A 21,023-nucleotide genomic window follows, 5' to 3' on the forward strand; every position below is an offset into this window, starting at 1 on the left:
TCATATATTCATTCATTATTTTTAATTTAGACCACAAATCGTTTCACTGAAGGTGTGGTTTGTGTAATGATAAAGAGCGCGCTTATGAATACGAAGTTTCAGGTAGCACAGATAGATAATAATTCAAAATGATAACGCATCACTTGCCCAAGTTCAATAATGTGTATGGTCAAAGAACATGGATGTACTACTTGCCTAGCATTTTAAATGAAATGCCACTGGAGATGCAGAACATATTTGTTACTAGTTTAGCAGTAAGATAAAAAAACACTTCATAGATAGTACAAATATACTTCCTAATTTATTCACTTTTTTCTGTTTAGTGTAACTATTGTATATGTTTAATAGTTAATGTATAACAAATAAGTGTGCACTGACAGCAATGGATAAACCATGTCATATTTTCGTTTGCTGTAAAATGTACATAACCTAAGTTTTTAAATTAAAAAAAAAACTTAAAAAAAAAAACATCAAGACGATTTTAAATTGTTTTATCTGTGAAAATAAAAAACAGATGATAGAACCCGTAACCGAGTAATCACTACGTACTGTAGCGTTCATAGCGATCAGACGATAATTTCTGGTACACATTTAAAAAATGTAACATTAATTTATTAATGTCATTCCACACATGACATTATTATAAATCAGCCACAAGAAAAATGAAAGATATAATTGATAAGTTCTGAGGTCAGTTTTTCCTCCGTTATTGATTGAGTTGTTAATTATATTTACAGATTTACAATAATGTGTCAAGTATACGATTTAAGTGCTTGATAAAATGTAAGATAAGGTTTTAATGTATTAAATAAAACTTTTGTAAGCGACTGCATGTGTAACTTAGCAATTATAATTAGATTTATATTTCGTTATGTGATATTTCTCTTTGTAAAATGCTTACTCATAATATTAAATGGCAGCTCTAGTTTAATGTATCTTAAGGAATTGTCAATGAGATTACATCCGTTTCCATGATTTATTATTTATTTTCAACTAAGGTTTATAACATAAATTAAGATTCTTTACGTCCTGCGCTTTTTTTTAAGATAAGGAAATATAAGAACGGACTTAGAACAATAATTATGGGCTATCAAAGACATATACATAACATTTTTTTTTGTCATTTTTTACACACACACAGAAAAACAAAAAATAATAATAAAAAATGAAAAATTACATTTTTTTAAAAGAACAAGGTTCGTTTTGCGCCTTATCACGACAAATGATTATAAAACTGTTAAACTGAAAATAATTATTGGATATTTCGGTTTCGTTTTACTTTTCAATTTAATGTTTTTCGTAGGTAGATTCTTCTCAGCAGAAAATGATATTAAATTAGTTTTATTATTTGTGAAATAATCCTTATTTATACTAAAAAGATTGCAGATCCTATGTCCCGAGATAGACAACAGTTTCATAACACACTAAATTTCGGAGATGTAAACAGTTATGTTTGTTCACAAAATTCTCGGAAACTAAAAACCATATCGAGATGATTATGATTTAAATTAAGGTACATGTTCACTCAGAGAACAGTCCTAGTCTGAACTAAAAACGGTTCAGTAGTATTTGAGATATGGGTACGCCTCTCTCAACGGGACATGTACAAATAAAGAACTAGTATCAAAAAATTAATATATACTAATAATAAATTAAATAATTGCCTTACGTCATTCTAGTACATTCTAGTATTAACAGGACGTGTGGTCAGATACCAAGGTCTTGAGAACTCTTTTACTATTTTTAAGTCTGCGCTACAAAACCTTACATATCGTGTCAAATATCCAAAAGTGGATACAAACACTAAACAAGACTAAATGTACTTCGGATTGGGATCAAAAATATTTTGCTATCAATTAAATTCCAGCGAAATTTCTAAAAAATGACAGCTCTAGCTTTTGTTTTATATATGATGTCTTTAACATTTATACTATCTATCTATCATAAACACTTATAAAATATGATTTTATTTAGCATACATTTCTGTGCTTGTAATACAAATGATTTTTTTTTTACTTTCTATATAATTTTAAATTGGATGTTATCGACTGTGTTTGACTTGCTATTGTATACAATTTACAAAGGTCTTCTCAAATAGTATCCGTCCATTTTACGGCATTATATTTAGCATAACACTAAAATAATAAAATGAAACACGCATATAGATAAAACTTATTCTATCGCTGGTATTTAAAAGTATTAATATGTTAAAACCTGATATTTTTAATTCAAAAGGTATTTATTAAATCAGCCTCGATGAATTCATCAAATAAACCTGCTAAAAATATTTCATACAATTTAATAATCATTATGTAGTAGCTGTATCAATTAATTTTAGTATACAGGAACTAATAATGAGCAATTTTTGTATCAAAGTCGGAATTTCACGGAACTAGCTCCTTACCGGAATCTGTCATACAAAAGACTTCAACGCTCACTCAATTTTACGTTCCTTGTGTCACGCTAACTACAATGCATACATTCTCATTTTTATTAACTCAAATATATGTTATAAAAATAGTAAAGAAAAGATCTCAAATTAACCACCTATCGCTAATTGAAAAGTTAATACTATTTTCGTTTATAATTATTCTTGTTTTATATGTTTTTATCCTTGAATTATTAATTACTGTCCAGCTAATTGATGAAAAATCAATTAAACAGTATCACAGTATGAATTAGTATTTACATGACATTTTTTATCTCTTCACTTTTTACTAGACTTAATAAATGAAAAATATTATCTATTACTACTCTAAACATATATCATTGCATTGTCGCAATAAATCGTACATTTGCATAAGTTTAAAAAGGCCTTAATTGAGAGTGGCAACGTCCTTCACGTGACCTTGAGTCCGCATCATCCCTTATCATAGTCCGGCATCCCACAACTGCTGCGGCATTGCACTTACAATTAATTGTTTCTAGTTTCGCTATCGGACTTCATATAAAAAGGGGCTGCCGGCCACGATCCACATTCAGTGTTTTGTGGTGGTTGAGAGCACACGTCACTTAGGCGAAAATCACTAGGCGAGTACTGGTTACCCAGCAGCGTCAAGTCAGTTCGTTTGAGATCTCCAATTTAGTATAATCTAATCATGCAGTCTATGGTGAGTATTTTTTTTTTTTCTACCTGTAAACCTTTTAATATATATTTCAATGAAATTATTTATTCCGTACCGCAATAATAAATTAATACAAAATATCACTTATCGTAATATTAATTAAATAACCCAGTTCTATATAAAATGCAAATCACCTTCCTTATATCGAATATTATACCCTAAATATGCAGGTTTCCTGCTTCGTAACTTGTTTACTACGTTTATAAAATTAATCGGTAAATTTCATCGGAACGCATACTTTGATCTAATAAAATCGATAATTGTAATGCATTAGAGGACATTAATAAGCATAATAACGTAGTTTATTAGGGCACGCCAGCAATTTGTTCACGTTATTATAAATTGGTCTAGCACCTAGACTGAGTACATGATTTGCAGCCTATTAACAAACAGTCACTACTACCGGTTTAAATTGTATTAATACGGATTGATTTGTTTTAAAAATATACTCTTGTATAAAATATCATATTTTAGGACAAATCAAAAATATCATGCAAAATTCAATCCCATAAAAAGAATAGTTAAACTTCAAATAATCGCAAAGACAATTGCAATTCGACATACACTTTTCCTTTGTTCATAACAATGGCCAGATATAATCGTTTAAAACAAGGATAGATCCCTTATTAAACCATAAAAATGTATGCCAATTTCCGCGTTTTGTATACAAAAGTGTTTTTGAATATTAAGAAGCAAATTTACTAACGTAAAATGATTTCAAAATTATAGGATAAATTAAAAGTCAAACTCAAAGCAATTTTTATTTTTATAATACAACAAAATTCATACAATCCGTACAACAAGTACAACATCCAAAAAAATATGGTCCACCATTCTATGTCTGATTCTTTGATCTATAATCAAGTATCATCCTTCTATTACGACCCGGAACAAATATTGTATTACCGGGAATCGAACTTAACTTGCCATGAAGACAATACGTTGCATACTTAGCAATTCCCATTGACAATACCTTCAAATTATGTCAAGGTTCATAGACTGTTTAATATGATTATTAATACAATTTCAACCTGGTACATCGCCTACAACTACTGTCGAAATGCATTCCGATCTTAGTCATTATTATCATCAAACTTCCGGCCTATACACAGATTGTAAAGCTTCTTTGATAAATGAATATTTTTCATAAATTTACAAATACCGACTCTCCTAAAAATATTAAGAAAAACCGTGTAAAATAAATAAGTACTTATTTTTGACTGAAAATACATGTCTATTGTCATAAAAGCTTTACATTGAACGCCATGCGTTTTCTAATGTGCATTCATGTGAAAAAGTAATTTGTAATATCGATTACCAAACTTCGTGCAATCGAATTTCGCACATAACCGCAGAACTACGTGTCATGGCGCGTTTTCACCGACCCTAAAAAATGACCTCTAACGAGTACATTTTTGTAATTTAGAAAACCTATATTTACAATAAATGGAAAACTTTTCGTCTCAAAATTCAAGCATGATCAAGAATAATTAATGTTAAAAAATTAATTCCTTCTCTCTGTGACAATTTAGATCAAAATTTTATTTATTACTATAAAATACTTAATGTAGTTTGCATAGATTATAAACATTACAATAGGAGATATTTTGAAGTAATCTCACCCGTTCTTGAAAACATAAAAGTACTTCCGCCCACTAGTTCCCCTATTGCAACGTTGTGCACCAGTTCACTGAATGATAATTCCAAGCCATTGCAAAACCTTTGGCAATCTAACTGCATATGACACGCCTGCAAATTATAAGGTATTGTCTCAACCCCTGCGAGACCTAATTGTTAGTTATTTGCAACGCGAATTCCTTTATGACAGTAGAAATTGAAAGTTTAAGTGAACTGGCCTTTACTTAAATGCCGAGTTTTCAAGGCATTTTAAAGGGAATTAGATCACCTTTATACACATCGTAATATTTCATTGTATACATAACAGTTATTAAACCATGGTATCTAAAATTATATCTCATAACGAGTGTTTCATAACTGGGCGCAACGTAGATGTAATCATTAAAATTTCTCATATATTTTAATAGAATTCCTGTACATATAAAATAATCGAATAATGTTGTCGGATATAAGAGAGACTAAAGTGCAAAGATTTATATATTTTATTTGGACATTTCAATTCATAAACTTCAGAGTATTTTTTATTAGGAATTGTCAATTGCCAGAGATATTGCAATATAGAATTGTGATTGTATGAATAAAATAAACCAGATCACCAATCTGTGCGCATAGTGTATACTTTTTTGTAAGTTCGATCATACAATACTTGGATAAAAAGTGGCAAGGTTTCAAGGTAGATCTGAGGAAACGTTTATGACAAAATGTTCTAATTTAATGCATAAAGTTATTTAAGTTTTATTTTAAAACAAAAAGAAATTATGAAATAATATTATGGTAAAAGTTCTTTGATTTAAAAATATTTTTTCATGAACATTGTCAAAATAATATACAATACTTTACAAAACTGTCTCAATTTGTATGAATTTCGAGTGAAACCGCTTATTTCAGTTAATGTATAGTAACGTAAAACTGCCAATGTGTTGAACAATCAGTAACTTATTTTCTCCAATACTATTATCAATTCGTCTTACATTAGCGGGATATTTGCTCTGAATTACAACATGCATTTTGAAACAGTGAGGTAGTTTCACTATATTTTTCACTATATTTTTAACATCAAAATATTCACGGCATCTTGAAGATTTTAATATATGTGTGATGTTATATTATTAATGGCACTACAATAACCTACCACAATATTTATTTTTCCATGATAACTTTTTTACACATATTAAAATTGACTAAAGTGATCCATTGATAATGTTATGACTATACAAACTACACAATCTTTTATTCAGACTATTTGATTAGTTTCAAAGATAATGTTGTACAAATAGCCGCTTAAATGAGTTAGTACTTAGATTGTATCGCTGAGTTTATTCAAACAAATCAATCAGGTCGGGTTGAGACAGGTGTCGAGTTCGTAGGAACGCAAATAGGTGCGTGATTCAAGATAATAAAACATCAAACGAAATTAAGATATTTTCTGAACATAGATATGAAAGTGACTATTATTATACTTGACTGTATATTTAATTACCAAAGTACTTTTTGATTATTTTAGTAGAAATAAATGTTATTTGTATAAAACTTAATGTAAAAGATATAATTAGCCCCGTACGTAACTTCGTCGGAGATTGTATTCTAAACCACCGGATTTTTATGGCAATAGAACTTTATGCCAGATTCAAGTAAAAAAACTACCAGACTTAAATAGCATTATATGCTACAAACTAAACAATAAAGTTATATAATGTGGTTCAGTAAATCCTAATTAATTTATACAGCATTTAAATCAAGAGTTGATTTCACTTTCCCGCTGGTTCTATTTTGTCAATCAGTGGGTTGCGTGCGCCACGCCTTTATAATTATTGTTATTTAAGTTTATAGGCTTTCGAATCTATTTAACTAGTGCCTACTCGTAAGTTGTATTTTATACAAGGTGACGTAATATTCCTTCTCAGATTTCTTGTTAAATATCCCTTAAGTGAAACCACTCAGGTTATGAAAATACATAATGAAGATGCACTGGCCTTCAGGAATCGAATCAAAGATTTCCAGGTATGCGCTGTGCAATACTAAATAAGTCAACGTTTTGTATATGACTTTATATCACCAAATATATACAAAAGCAGTGTTAGCCTAGTGGCTTCAGCGTGCGACTATCATCCCCGAGGTCGTAGGTTCGATCCCCGGCTGTGCACCAATGGACCCTCATTCTATGTGCGCATTTAACATTTGCTCGAACGGTGAAGGAAAACGACGTGTGTCACTGGCACACAACTATTTTTAAAAAATGATCATGAAACAGATTCAGAAATCTGAGGCCAAGACCTAAAGAGGTTGTAGCGCTACTGATTTAGTTTTAATTTTTTATACAACAAAATATAAGAAGTACTAAGTCGAGTTAATGAATATGATATGGTTAACTGAATATTACGCGGAGTTCATTAGGAATATTTCACCACGGCCAATTTTCATTATAAATTCACACGAAAATTACATGTGATGAAACAAAATGTAACAAAACAGTTCACCGGTCGTTAATTTGTGTAACTATGTGAAAAAAACTTGATTAACACGCTTGGACTGATTTAATTTGAATGCTATATGTCTAATTATATTTATACTTTTACTAGCTGACCCGGCAAACGTTGTTTTGCCATGTTTTTGTGCCAAAAAATTAAGTTTATAATTAACAAAAAAAACATAAGGGATGATTGTAGAGGGGTGAAAATTTAGGGTTGCATGTATTTTTGTATGGTGTATCGTAAAAAATTAAAAACGAATTTTGTCTAAAAAATAAATAAAAAAATTTAGGGGTGGACCACCCTTAACATTTAGGGGGATGAAAAATAGATGTTGTTCGATTCTCAGACCTACCCAATACGCACACAAAATTTCATGAGAATCGGTCGAGCCGTTTCGGAGGAGTTCGGTTACTAACCCCGTGACACAAGAATGTTATATATAAGAAGATGAGAAAAGAAAAGTGCTGCGTTGATAGAATGTTTTTATATCATTCAATTGTATGTAATAAAAAAATCTCATTTTTACTTATCGTCATTTTTGGATTACTCAATATAAAATTGTGATACCTACTTTATATGAGATAATTAATTCTATTACTCACACATATTGTAGACTCGTTACGGTCACTTCACAAACTCTTTTGCTTGCTGATCAGTCGGGGTCATAAATTATATCGTCTCTGTATTATTTCTTCCATTTTCTGGAAACTCCACTCGTTCAAAACCATAGCAAGGTAAAACTAATAAAGGAAATAGAAGTTGGTTGTTTATTACAAAATGTAATAAATAAATAAATCTATTTACATAGTTAAATGTTAGGGAGTGGTTTATGTTAAAATTATTATAATTCACGCAGTCACTTAATTATGTTATTAAAGGTCTAAATACATTCCAGCTGTTTGTATGATACGGTTTGTTTATAATATTAGCGTATTAATTACGGATTAATTCAGGTTTGATATGCGGCAAATAATTGCGTAGGTGGTTTTCATTCTTTACACCTTAAATATGAGAAAATAAAAGTAGAATTTCCGAACAACAAATAGTACATTATTTATAAGTCCTCAAACATGCATACAAATAAATAAATTGGAATTGTTATTGATACACTTAAACTTTATCATTTATTCATAAACTTCTTAAAAGATAACTAAAGTTTTTATGTTACTAACCTCTTCAGAATAATGGTTCGAAGATTGTTTAGTGCGGTTACAATTAAACCAAAAGTATTTGATAAAATATTTATGATATTCTAACTTGTTCCCAGATTATCTTCGCCGCGGCGTTATGCCTGGCCCAAGCTTCTTACTACGCGGGTGCTCCCGCACCTATTCAGCTTAGCCCTGATGGCAAAAACGTCTTGGACACACCAGAGGTCGCACACGCAAAAGCAGCCCATTTAGCAGCGCACGCGCAGGCTTCATCATCTCACGGCGCTTGGGCACCCAGCGCATACTCCGCTGGACCCGCTGCATACGCTGCCGCACCCGCTTATGGTGCTGGAGCTCACTACGGTGCCCCTGGTGCTGGTAAGGATACAGTTCTTAGTAGGTTTTATATTTTCTATAAACTATGCCAGCGTGTAATTGCAATTTAAATAAAACAAACAATTTATCTTAGTTACTTAAAGTTATATATATACCTTGAAACCACATTAATCTATATATATATAATGAAAATGGTCTTCGTTTGAGGCTCAATCACGCCTAAACCACTGATCGTATCGACATGAAACTACCACCATTCGATGCGAAATTTTTCCTAGATGGTTTCGAATTTTAACGTTCCTTCATTTTTTTATTGCTGTTTTACTTTTATGAACATTTATCCCGCTAATTACAAGCGTTTTCTCTTGATTCTTTTATTTTCATGGATTTCAACGGAGTTTACTAAACGGATAATGTTCTTTTACATTCAGCTAAGAATCTACTTACAAACTTCCACGCATCCACCCACCAACTCCCACGCACCCCTGCACACCCACTCTCATTTTTTGATAAAAATAAAATGCCGTATCTATGATCGAGTATCACTTGACAACGGCTGGACCCATTCGGTTATTTTTTTTTATTGTCTTGTTAATAACTATAATAAAACTTCTTTCAGGTCTCTACAAATACGGTCCCGCTCCCCTCGCTCACGACGGCCGTGTGATCGACACCCCCGAGGTGGCCCACCTTAAGGCAGCTCACATTGCCGCCCTCAACAGCGCGCACGCCAATGTCGCCCACGCTCCCGCTGCATACGCCGGCGCTAGTGCAGGCTACGGAGCCGGATACGGCGCAGGTTACGGAGCCGGCTACGGAGCTGGTTACGGCAAATGGAACGGTCCCCTTGCACAGATTCAACTGACCCACGACGGCCAATACGTCGTTGACACGCCCGAAGTACAACACGCGCGTTCCGCCCACTTCCACCAATTTGCCGCCGCCGCCCAAGCCGCGGCTTCCGCTCCCGAAGAACCCTGGGGTGCGCACGGCGCTCAGGGACACGGCTGGCATTAAATCCTACCTCCGACCCGGCTGACTGACTGCGTGATTTTTATACAAAATGTAAATAAAACCCGAAAAAAAAATGTGTTGTATATAAGTGTATAGCAATGCGACTTTTAATGAGCGCAATGAAACGAATAAAAGGACAATGTTATTTCTTTGTTTTCTTTGCATTGATTAACCATGATAACCAAATCAACCTTTCTACATCCTTTTAACTAAATCACTGACTATACCATATTTTCGTCACAGCCTGTGAGAGACAAGTGGGTGCTTTAGTTAAATCTACGTTACTGGGCTGATTTTCAAACATAGCACAATAAATTTAATCACCATATAAATTCAGCCTGTCGACAAATTTCCAATCAACATTCTGTAAAACAGGTATTCTAGGTATTTCAATCATTTTCAGACTTTCTACGACAATTGGTATTGCGTAAATATATTTAGTCACAGTAATGTGACGTAAATATTGTTTCCTTACATATGAAATCCACATTCAAGTTCACTTCAAGTAATTTCATGGTAATTAGTAACTGAGTCACGAGTTGGCTTTTATCAATCAGTAATTATAGCGGCCTGAAATATACCTGGTATAATTCATATAGACGTTCTGTGGTATAAGAAAATAACCTTTCATGTACCCAATACACATTGATTAATATTCACTGCCAGTTCTCAAATCAAGGGCATAGAATGGACGAGAAGAACTGGGAATAAATTCTTCATTACGCTTTTAAATTGCCTAGATTTTTTTAGCAATTGTAAGATTCTGCAACCACTTTGCATTGTGGTATTTGTCCCACCTTTAAACTTTATCAGCAATAGGCATGGTTAAATAGGCGTCACATATTACTGAGGGAACAACACGCAACTACGTAGTATCGACGTGAATTCAAGTCATCAAATAATAATAATAGTAAGATAAAGATATACCTACATATATAAACGTGCACGAATTCCATGTCCCCTCATGTACGCACCAGTACGATGCATGGCCTGTCATCTGCCTCTTCGCCAATTTGTACGAAGACAAAGTTATCATTAAAACACTAAGTCATCGCAAACGTGCGATGACTAGTGCTTTAAAACTTGCATGACTAATAAAACTTATATATCGAAGCCTGATTTTTTATGATCTCGTTATGGAATATATTTTCAAACAAAAAGATTTTCCTCACAATTTTTATATGTAATAAAACCTAATTTTTAAGGTTATTATTAAAAACATTAATACATTTATTACATAGAAATTTAATCTTCTGAAAGACACTTTTGTAATTCTATTTTACAGACAATAATTAGTTACGGCATATTCGTTTATATAGACTATAACCGGAACTAGGAACTGCGTCATACATCATATATTTCGAAAGTATATAATACGACCATAATTTCTTTACTTCTACTAATTCTACTATTTACAAAATACCGGTATAATCAAACCGAATGTTAATAAGTACTTATACATGAACATTAACTAAAATAACAGACAATTATTTTCGCTATATCGCATCCATACAAGACATAGTATTAACATAATTTTAGCGGAAAATCATAACATGACCTTATATTAAAAACAAATATAGATATTATATGGATACAACAGCCAAGTATTGTATAGTACAGTTTTTAAATTTAATATGAGGTTTCCATAGATAATTTTCTGAATCCTCAAGACCACGCTATCTGTGTTTGACGAAGAATTGTATACTTATACCCAACCTTGGTTACAATAGTATTAGAAAAGCAAGCTATATGTTTGTAGCTATATTATGATCGATGAATTTTCAATACTTGCCTAGCCCGTTGATTGTTAATTTAAATTTAATTCCACATTTTGCAACTGACAAACTCGAAACAAAACTCTTCAAACTGTCAATATAGTAGAAAAATAACAAGTACTATGAAGGAATGTAGTGACAATAATAATGTGAATTTGACTTAAGCAATTTAATTTTAAAATAAATATTTTTATATCATTTGTTCAATGTTGAGGAAAAGAAGACTATACAATATGTAATTTCATACGCATTTTAATGTATTGTATAGTCCTGTAACTCATACATGGTAAATATAATATAGTTAAACATGTTTCTTATTAGAGCACAAAACTTTTGATTGCGATAAAGAAATGTTTTTTTGTGTATATAGCAAATTATTACTTTTTTTTATTGATAAAAAAGCTTGCCAACGCTTGGCACACTGTTACATTGCTAAAAAAAGAAAATCACTAAACTTTTATAAATACAACAATAATGGCGTAACAAGTGCAATATGCTCCATGTACAGACAGTCACACTTGCAATATACATAACTGTATTATATTAAAATCAATAGGCTCTCACTGTAAATAATAGGTGTTTAGAATATACGTGAAAACCTTATAAGGCAAATCTTTGACATTGTTTTTGTAGTAATAAATGCGACTTCACACAGTCAGTATGCGAAAATTTAAGTTTATTTTCCATATATGACTATACATTAATCGTATTGAATCACTATTGTGTCACTGCTCTGAATTTTAAAACAGAAAGGAATACAATTATTAAAATATTGAGTTAAGATGATTAGAAACCCAGATGTGAGTACTTATAATTTCACTACTGTTTTTTGAATAATTAAAAAAAATATTTGTTGTTGTAAAAATCATTAATCCAACCAAAACTATTAGTTAAAAATTAAACCTTTGGAGGATTTTATAAATATTTCACAATAAAATTTAATAAAACCACATCAACAACCACTAATGTTAACGCATTGAGCCAAACATACATTTTTAATCACTTTACACATAATTAATAATTTTAAAGCACTTTCTATTAAACAATACAATTTACCGCGTTTTAGTCTTGTCCGTGCCCTCTGCGGGAATATGGGCCATCCATGGCATCAGTTTGCGGAAGTCAATTTATGCTATTCATGAGCATTCTGGAGTCGTATGTAAACGGTCGATGTGATCTTGTTGATCCTTGCAATCGTGTGCGCAGTAAAACCAATCCAGACGACAGTTATGACTTTGTGGTAATAGGTGGCGGTACAGCGGGGTCTGTTGTCGCTGCACGCCTTTCAGAAAACCCGCAATGGAAGGTGAGCCAACTAATTTGTAAAAAATCATTCACAGTCAATGATGTTAGGAGTGTCTTGTCTGTGTCTTGTATGTGTCTCATATCTTAATATATATATTTCTTGTGTGCGTGTGTATGTGAACTCCTCCTAAACGACTGGACCAATTTTGATGAAATTTTTTGTGTGTGTTCAAGGGGATCTGGGAATGGTTTAGATTCACAATTTTGTCCGCTGGACAATGTTTTTTTAATTTATTAGTAGTTGTTGATTTTGGAATGTTTTACATTGGATCCGACAGACGGCGCTACCGTCGCAGTGTCAAATTTTAAATAATATTCGAATTTTAATTTTAATTTTTAGTCTGTCCCGACAGCGCTGCGATCAAATCATTGTGTTATTATAGACCATGTGCTGGATCGTTAGATATTGTCATAACATTTGAATAATAATTTTCATAAAAATGGTCCAGAATGTTTTAGCTTATTAAAAAAAGTTTGCAATTTTCAAATTAAAGACGTGTAGACAGGACAACGTCTGTCGGATCCGCTAGTATATATATATAATTGGAATCTCGGGATCGGCTCCAACGATTTTCATGAAATTTAGTATACGGGGGGTTTTGGGGGCGATAAATCGATCTAGCTAGGAATAAATGTTACTAAATAACAAAAAGGTGGTGTTTGAGTAGTCCCAATTTAAACTGAAAAATGAATCTTCCTGACATCTATCGGCGAATAATAATACTATTTTTTTAAATTGCTTTAACGACACAACAACACTAAAGCTATTCCAGCATATACATATATTCTATATTGTTCATATTTCATCATTTTATTAGTATGTAATTCGTACTTAAATATAACTTCCAAAAAACACAATTTATAAAAAAATAAAAATACCGAGCAAAGCTCGGCCATCCAGGTACTTACTATTAATCAGTCATAAATAGTCTATATAAAAGTAATGCCGAAATTCAGGAATAGGGATATATATAGCTACAAGCTGTTGCCCGCGCGACTTTGTATATGCAGGATATGGTAGTATCAATAACAATTTCAGGTGCTTTTAATCGAAGCAGGAGGAGATGAACCAACTGCATCCTCTTTGCCTGCTTGGTTTGCGGCATATTGGGGACGCGCAGAAACGGACTGGAACTATTACACAGAGAAGCAAATCAAGGCTTGTCTTTCACAAAGTGGGAAGTGTTACTGGCCCAGAGGAAAAATGTTAGGTATGGGAGACATTTGTTTTTTTTTGAACAGAGGACGGGCAAGAGACCTTCACCCATGGACACTCACCAGCCTGCCTGTGCTGACGAGTGCGTTGCCTTTTCACAATTGGTACGTTCATCAAGCGAAGGACCTTAAGAGGAATTACTTGGTAAATACTTCACTGGGTAGCTAGGTTCCACATAGTGGTGTGCTGTTCCACTCAGTTGTAGAACGACGTACATCGAGGTGATCCGAGTGGAATTTTGTATTCTGCCTCGATGCCTGATGATAAAACTCAGCTGCAGGTGATCCGAACAACTAATCTAAACTATAAATGCCGTCGAAGATGCAGATGGAATACATCTCTACGCAATTACAATAATAGTCTATTTTTTGTATTCTTCATATGAACTGTAGGTACATAATCAATATCATATTATCATAATAATAACAGCATACCGTATATTTGGGTATAATAAATAATAAATACATACAAGGGAAGAGAAAATGGTTCAATAAAAGTGCCGCCCTACAAATCACCCCTCTATCTCAAACATCTTTCGCAGGTGGCACATCAGTGATAAATGGCATGATGTATATGAGAGGCCATAAAGCAGATTATGACGGCTGGGCAGCGAATGGTGCGATTGGATGGTCGTGGGAAGAAGTCATCCCCTACTTTCTTAAGAGTGAAGACAATAAGGAGATTGGACGTGTAGCTTCCTCTAACTACCATGGAGTTGGTGGACCAATACCGATTCAAAGGGTAACCAAGTCAAACCACATGTTTTTGTATGTTATCAATATAGTTCAAAAAGTAATCAAATGCGAGAGATTTTTAACAAATTGTTCAGGACTTATATTTTTATATTCCGTACAATTTTTTTTATATTTTGCTAGTTTCGTTACACGCCACAATTCGCAAAGGATATTGTGGAAGCAGCAAGTGAACTAGGATATCCGCCTACAAGTGATTTGAATGCGGGAAATGTAACTGGTTTTACCATCGCGCAAGGTTTTAATAAGTAAGATATTTGGCAATATATATTTAGGCAGTGTTCGTTAATTAAGTGCCGTAATTTAAATACATACATCAAGAGCATAGGTGCATAGACAGCTTTTGAGATAAACAGTTGAAATTGGCATCTTTAACTACATTCCAAATGTATTGAAATCCAGTTATAAAATTAAAGCAACCATTGCTTATATAAATAGCTTAGTTAAAAATATTAAATAAATGGCTACTTACAAAACAAAGAATACTACAAAACGAGAGCTAGCTAGATGCGAATTATATTTAATAGTATCTTCTATTGAATTCCTTTTATTATTATTCATAAATCTAGTATTAAAAATAAACGTATAAATATAATAAACTCAATTAATTTGTGAATTTTTATAGACTGATTTCTGAATGATTTAGGAACATATGATTTCAGTCAAGGATCACGATATAGTACATCACGCGCATATATACGTCCGGCTTCGAAAAGGACGAATTTACATGTGATGCTTAATAGTTTAGTATCCAGGGTAATTGTGGATAAAAACAAAGTGACTGGAGTAGAGTATATCGTTAATGGGATAACGAAATCTGTCCGAGTTAATAAAGAGGTTAGTTAGCTTAATTGATGAAAATCTTTAACATATCTAACATATCTAATCAAAATGTTCTTACAGATCGTAAGAAGATTTTGATTAGAAAAGATAATGCGTGGGCAACACTTAAAATGTTTAGAACTGGCCAGTAAGAAACCTTACTAATGAAAACTTTTTTGAATTTCAATTTTAGAACTCTTTTGTAACCTAATGTAGTATATAGAATTCATTTGTCATTTGTTTTTGTGAATTGGTGGCAAATCTAAAACTCTTATTACACGTGAAATTTAACCTAACGCGAGAAAATTTTCGGTCAATTATTTTCGTTGTGAGCTTACTCAACAATGAAGATATGATAGCCTGCGATTAGCCTATCCTATCTATCTATCTAGTATTTGTATTTTCACCAGTGATGAAAGCAGGATATATTGCTACAAACCCGAAAACAAAAGACAATCAGCTTAGTGGGTGTTTCCTTTCGGGGATCGGCCAACATGACTACTGCTACAAAATAGAAGGACATTTACTGCAGACTGTTTGCCTGTCGTCTTGAAAATTCGCTTTAAAAGCCCTGAAGATGCGGTGAAAGCGTACGAAAATGCCATACCTCTAAGGAAAAATGGGCCCACTGCTTTTCTCAGCGGTTCCATCGAATGCGTTATGCAACGATGTGTAGAGAGAAACGGAGATTACTTCAAAAAAAAAATTAGCAACTTTCTACAATAACCAGTTTTTCATTTTCTAAACATTTTCAGTGTTAGCTAGGTATATACAAAAAGTTTAAACATTTATGAAAGGAAAAGTCTTTAAAAATTTTAATGGCAATGTTATTCATATTACAGGCAATAATATCTGGTGGCACGTTGAACTCTCCCAAAATCCTTTTACTATCTGGTATTGGCCCAGCAGACACCTTGAAGAAGTTTAATATTCCCGTATTTAAGGATTTACCTGGAGTAGGCCAAAATCTGCAAAACCATGTCGGTACCTCTTTTGACTTCACTTTAACTAAAGAGGCTGATACTCCTGAGCTGACCTGGGCGTCTGCTATGGAATACATTAAAGAGAGGAAAGGACCTCTATCAGCAACTGGTCTTTCACAGGTAGTGTTTAATTATTTTATGGGTATTTAGTAAGTATACCTACCCCTTACAAAACCTCTAAGACAGCCGAAACCCACTAATGGCAATCAAACTTTCCACAGGCTTGTAGGTACTTGTTTAATATTTATCACAATCATTATCACATAACTAATAAATAGAATTTAAAATGTAGGTAGTGTGAGTAATGAGTGTGAATATAACGTCCTTACTTTTATATCGCTTAAAGAATAAAAAAACGTCATCTTAAAGTCGGTTGTGTTAACTCATTCATGATTTTAAATATTTGCTGTTTTATACAGGCTGTCGGTATAATAAACTCTCCTCTTGTGAAAAATACACTTCAACCAGATGTACAATATTTCTTTTATGGATATACCGCTGCTTGCGGATATGGCGGCAATGGGAAAATCAAAGCGAGAAGGCATTTTAAGTATGTTTTTGTTATTTTGTAGAGCAATAATGTTTAAACGCAGTATTGCTTTGATTCTAACTGTGAAGATGTGGATATTTTATTGTTTAGTTTACGAATAATTTTGTAGATATAGAGAAATTTGATGTTTGCCTCTTCACTTTATTTTACCTGGACAACTACATTCGGTACAATTTTGAGGTAAATTAAGGTAGTAAATTTTTAAAGGTACAACACAAACCGACACCCATAGCAAAGCATAACCAAAGCTTACTTCTAACGGGTGTACATAAGTACACGAACTTTTTTTTCATTGAGAATTTAGAATCTTGTTAGGCCTTTTATTTTTTCGTAGAGTTGATCTACAGTTACAATAAGGATTGAAAGTAGATATGTAGATCATAGCTTATCCAAATAAACCAAGGCAAAGTTAAGAGCCATTTTATACTTTTCTATAGGGGTTATAACTTTGTCTAAAATCTTTTTTAACAAAATAGTTTACGTAAATACAAATTTAATTTCTACTTCAGGGTAATCTTTTCAGAATATCGCCAATCGCCCTCCAGCCAAATAGCCGTGGTTACTTGACATTAAAATCTTCTAATCCATCCGATCCTCCAATCATGCAGCCAAATTATTTATCTGATGATCACGAGCTCAATGTTTTAGTGGAAGCTTCGAAAATTGCATATCGATTGGCTAATACAACGGTAAATATTGATATTTTTAAGCTGTAATAAACAGTTGAAATTAGTAGCACAGTGGAATTTTTCAATAGGCGCTTTTAAAATCACTCATTATTTTTAATCAAAGAATAATAACCATAATACTTTGAAATAAAAACCATTAAATCAAGTTGGCCGCTAACGCAGATTGAAATTATTTGAAGTTAAGGGTTGATGCAATATTTTTTGCAAACCCGATTGTAGATACTAAAGCGATAAAACGCAATTAAAACATGTATTTCCAAATATATATATATATAATATTTTCCCTAAAATTCCCGCCACTTATTGTTTAAAAAATGTATAATTATTGTAAATTTAATTCAACTGCGCTAGAACTTTAAATTATTCCACTTGTTCACAACTAATATACAAAAAAAAACCTTTAACTTCGGAGAACTATGTCGGAAAATATGCTTAGAGCAAACCGTCAGAACTATTTCTTCTTTTATATTTTCTCTGCATTCATTTTAATGGAAAGTGCTAAAACAATATTTTCAAGAAGAGGCATTGTCCTTTGCAACATAAGTCTAGCTTTCGAATATGATTTTACTATTCACAGCGTCTACGTAGAAAGTATGGTATTGTACCAACTAAGGGTTATGCATCCGAATGCGGTGACAGTCAGAAGCCAACAGAAGAGTTCTTCAAATGCGTAGCTCAGCGGTATACTGAGCCAGAAAATCATCAAATTGGTACTTGCAAGATGGGAGCTAGTGATGATTCAACAGCGGTGGTTGATCCACAGCTTAAAGTCTATGGAATCGAAGGTGATTACTAATTAGAATGCGATATAATAGTTGTAATATCTTGTGTATAACAGTCATATAGTAAAGAAACTATTGATGAACCATAATACACATACAACATTGTATAACCTGACATTTCAATTAAATAACAAAATGATTTATTTATTTATAACACAGAGATGAGTTAATACTCAACTAAGACATATTAAAACAAATAAGACAGAGACAAATACAAATGATATTATATGACAAATAAGACAAATAATATCATTTATATTATATTTTATCTACGGTAACAATACCGTAGATACAAATCTAATATGTATATGTATGTTTATTTTAATTTTATTATTTATATTCCAGGTTTACGTGTGATAGATGCGTCTGTTATGCCTAGTCTACCAACCAGTAACACTCAGGCACCAGTTATAATGATAGCAGAAAGAGGCGCCGAATTCATTAAAAATACGTATTCATAAAAATTTAATATCGAATATCTATCTATCCATACAAATATATAAAGTAAATAGAAAAAAGACAAATCAACAAAATCTAGTTTTTTATTGCATGTATTGTAAAATAAATTAACTTATCCCAAAGCAAAACTCCTGAAGAGGAAAGGCCCGTGAAAATCAATATTAGAAAGTGATCTTGGAAAAACCTCACTAGTGTAAATATCGAAAGTGGGTTATGCGTACACGGCTGTGCCCGCATAACTCATTGTCAATCGATGACATGACAATGACAACTTTGATATTGAAACATTTAAAAAACTCGGTTAATTGATTTAATTACCGTGCTCTAATGTTAAAATGTTAATTTCCCCTTATACAAACCACTCTAATTATAGTTTTACATTATATTCTACGAGATGGCGTTAATAACTAAAAATATTTGATATAGAAGTGACTAAGGTAGAATTTGCTTTTGAAAATAAAAAAAATACTTATATAAATATTATATAGTTAATAAGTAAATTTAGGCTTAGAAAATACATATAGTGTCTATAATCAAAGCACAAATCGAAAAACATCGCAACAACCATCGTTTTATGGTTTTAAATTCAATAACTGTAAAATGTCTATAATGAACTGAGTGAAATATAAATGTATTTTTAATACTGAAGGAAATTTCAATCGTTATATTTGAAGGACAAAGGGCAGTTTTGTCTTTCAGTGATATTTTTATATCACATTTTCCTGCTAATAAATCTAACTTGATAAATATTTCACTGTAGGTTATGGTTATAGGTACAATTATTATTTCCGTTACAAGTAGAAATTACATACTGTGTAACCAAGAAATAACCTGGAGGAGATCCATTTAATTGGCATTAAAATTGAACTCATTTGGTGAAGCGTGTTGGCACTCCGGGAAACGAGAGGGCAGACGCTCTCGCAGGGGAAGCCGTTGGGGAGACGGGGCCGCGAATAGGGTACGATGCGTATCCGCTTTCCTACTTGCGACGACTGACAAGACTCAAAACTTTAGACACCTGGAAAGAGCGCCATGTCAGGGGCGAAACTGCCTCAGACACAAAAATGTTTTTTAAAGATGCAAACGCGGCATACAAACAAATTATAACATGGTATTTCGCACTTGACATGGCGCGGATCCTGAGTGGCCGACACTATTTACACAGATTCAAACTGAAGACAAGCCCCGCGTGCTAATGTGACGACAGAACCGACCAATCAAACTAGAACCAAGTGCCTTAAATTTTAAGATAATAATATCCCTTTTTAAAATAGGGAGAGATTTCGACATTCCCTTGCTGCTTAGCCACTCTGATTGCGTGCCTAAAAAAAACATAAATAATCTAATAAAATAAAACAACATGATTATGCAACCTATCACAAGTTGTAGAATTTAATTAGTGTAGTATTATATAGATTGCTATCGATCCCCCTGGATCTGCCCTTGTATGTTACAGATACAGGCTTTCACAGAAGAAAGTAAATCTTGATCTATGAGATTAGGTTGTATAATCAATCAACAATATCAATGAATTGAGCCGGTATAATAATAAGATAATTTCCACAAAGTAATTACTCACCGGTCAAAGTCGTGATGTGTGTTATCAATATCATAAGTTTCCTCATGATGCCACTCAAAACTGGTGACTAACGCTGGTAATCCCGTGTTTTAAGGCTTTTTTATCAAGTTATACAGACTCTTATATAATGTAGATATAGTAATAGTTCGTTAATCTAAAATTCAAGTCTTCCTCTGTTTATATTATAAAGGTTAGACTTTTGTTTCTGACAAACATCGCATACATTTTTTTAAGTAGGATAAAAATGCTTGATTCAAACGTTTAGTATAAATCTTAATACCATATCAACATTGTTAGTTTTATGTTTAGTGTAATTTATATTTTATTTACTTTACATAACAATATTAAATTATAATATTTAAAAAAAAAACAGTAC

The 21,023-nt window shown here is 32.6% G+C and overlaps 2 protein-coding genes across 2 annotated transcripts; both read left to right on the forward strand.

Moving 5' to 3' along the window:
- Positions 1 to 2,963: 2,963 nt before the first annotated feature.
- LOC111004399 (pupal cuticle protein-like) lies at positions 2,964 to 9,880 on the forward strand. The gene is made up of 3 exons (XM_022275416.2): positions 2,964 to 3,110; positions 8,502 to 8,763; positions 9,341 to 9,880. Exons 1-3 carry the CDS (start codon positions 3,099 to 3,101, stop codon positions 9,736 to 9,738), a joined length of 672 nt encoding a protein of 223 aa, XP_022131108.2. The 5' UTR covers positions 2,964 to 3,098; the 3' UTR covers positions 9,739 to 9,880.
- A 2,271-nt stretch (positions 9,881 to 12,151) lies between these two features.
- LOC111004407 (glucose dehydrogenase [FAD, quinone]-like) lies at positions 12,152 to 19,364 on the forward strand. The gene is made up of 11 exons (XM_022275434.2): positions 12,152 to 12,310; positions 12,577 to 12,816; positions 13,855 to 14,026; positions 14,573 to 14,772; positions 14,907 to 15,031; positions 15,446 to 15,620; positions 16,448 to 16,708; positions 17,008 to 17,138; positions 17,662 to 17,827; positions 18,405 to 18,612; positions 18,955 to 19,364. Exons 1-11 carry the CDS (start codon positions 12,293 to 12,295, stop codon positions 19,068 to 19,070), a joined length of 1,812 nt encoding a protein of 603 aa, XP_022131126.2. The 5' UTR covers positions 12,152 to 12,292; the 3' UTR covers positions 19,071 to 19,364.
- The last annotated feature ends 1,659 nt before the right edge of the window (positions 19,365 to 21,023 follow it).

Source organism: Pieris rapae, chromosome 14, assembly GCF_905147795.1.
Source record: "Pieris rapae chromosome 14, ilPieRapa1.1, whole genome shotgun sequence".
NCBI lineage: Eukaryota > Metazoa > Arthropoda > Insecta > Lepidoptera > Pieridae > Pieris > Pieris rapae.

Coding starts and splice junctions, on each gene's coding strand:
- LOC111004407 (XM_022275434.2), top strand. Junction 15,032..15,445: donor ATCGCGCAAGGTTTTAATAA/GTAAGATATTTG, acceptor ATATGATTTCAG/TCAAGGATCACGATATAGTA. Junction 17,139..17,661: donor AAAGCGAGAAGGCATTTTAA/GTATGTTTTTGT, acceptor TAATCTTTTCAG/AATATCGCCAATCGCCCTCC.
- LOC111004399 (XM_022275416.2), top strand. Junction 8,764..9,340: donor CTACGGTGCCCCTGGTGCTG/GTAAGGATACAG, acceptor AACTTCTTTCAG/GTCTCTACAAATACGGTCCC.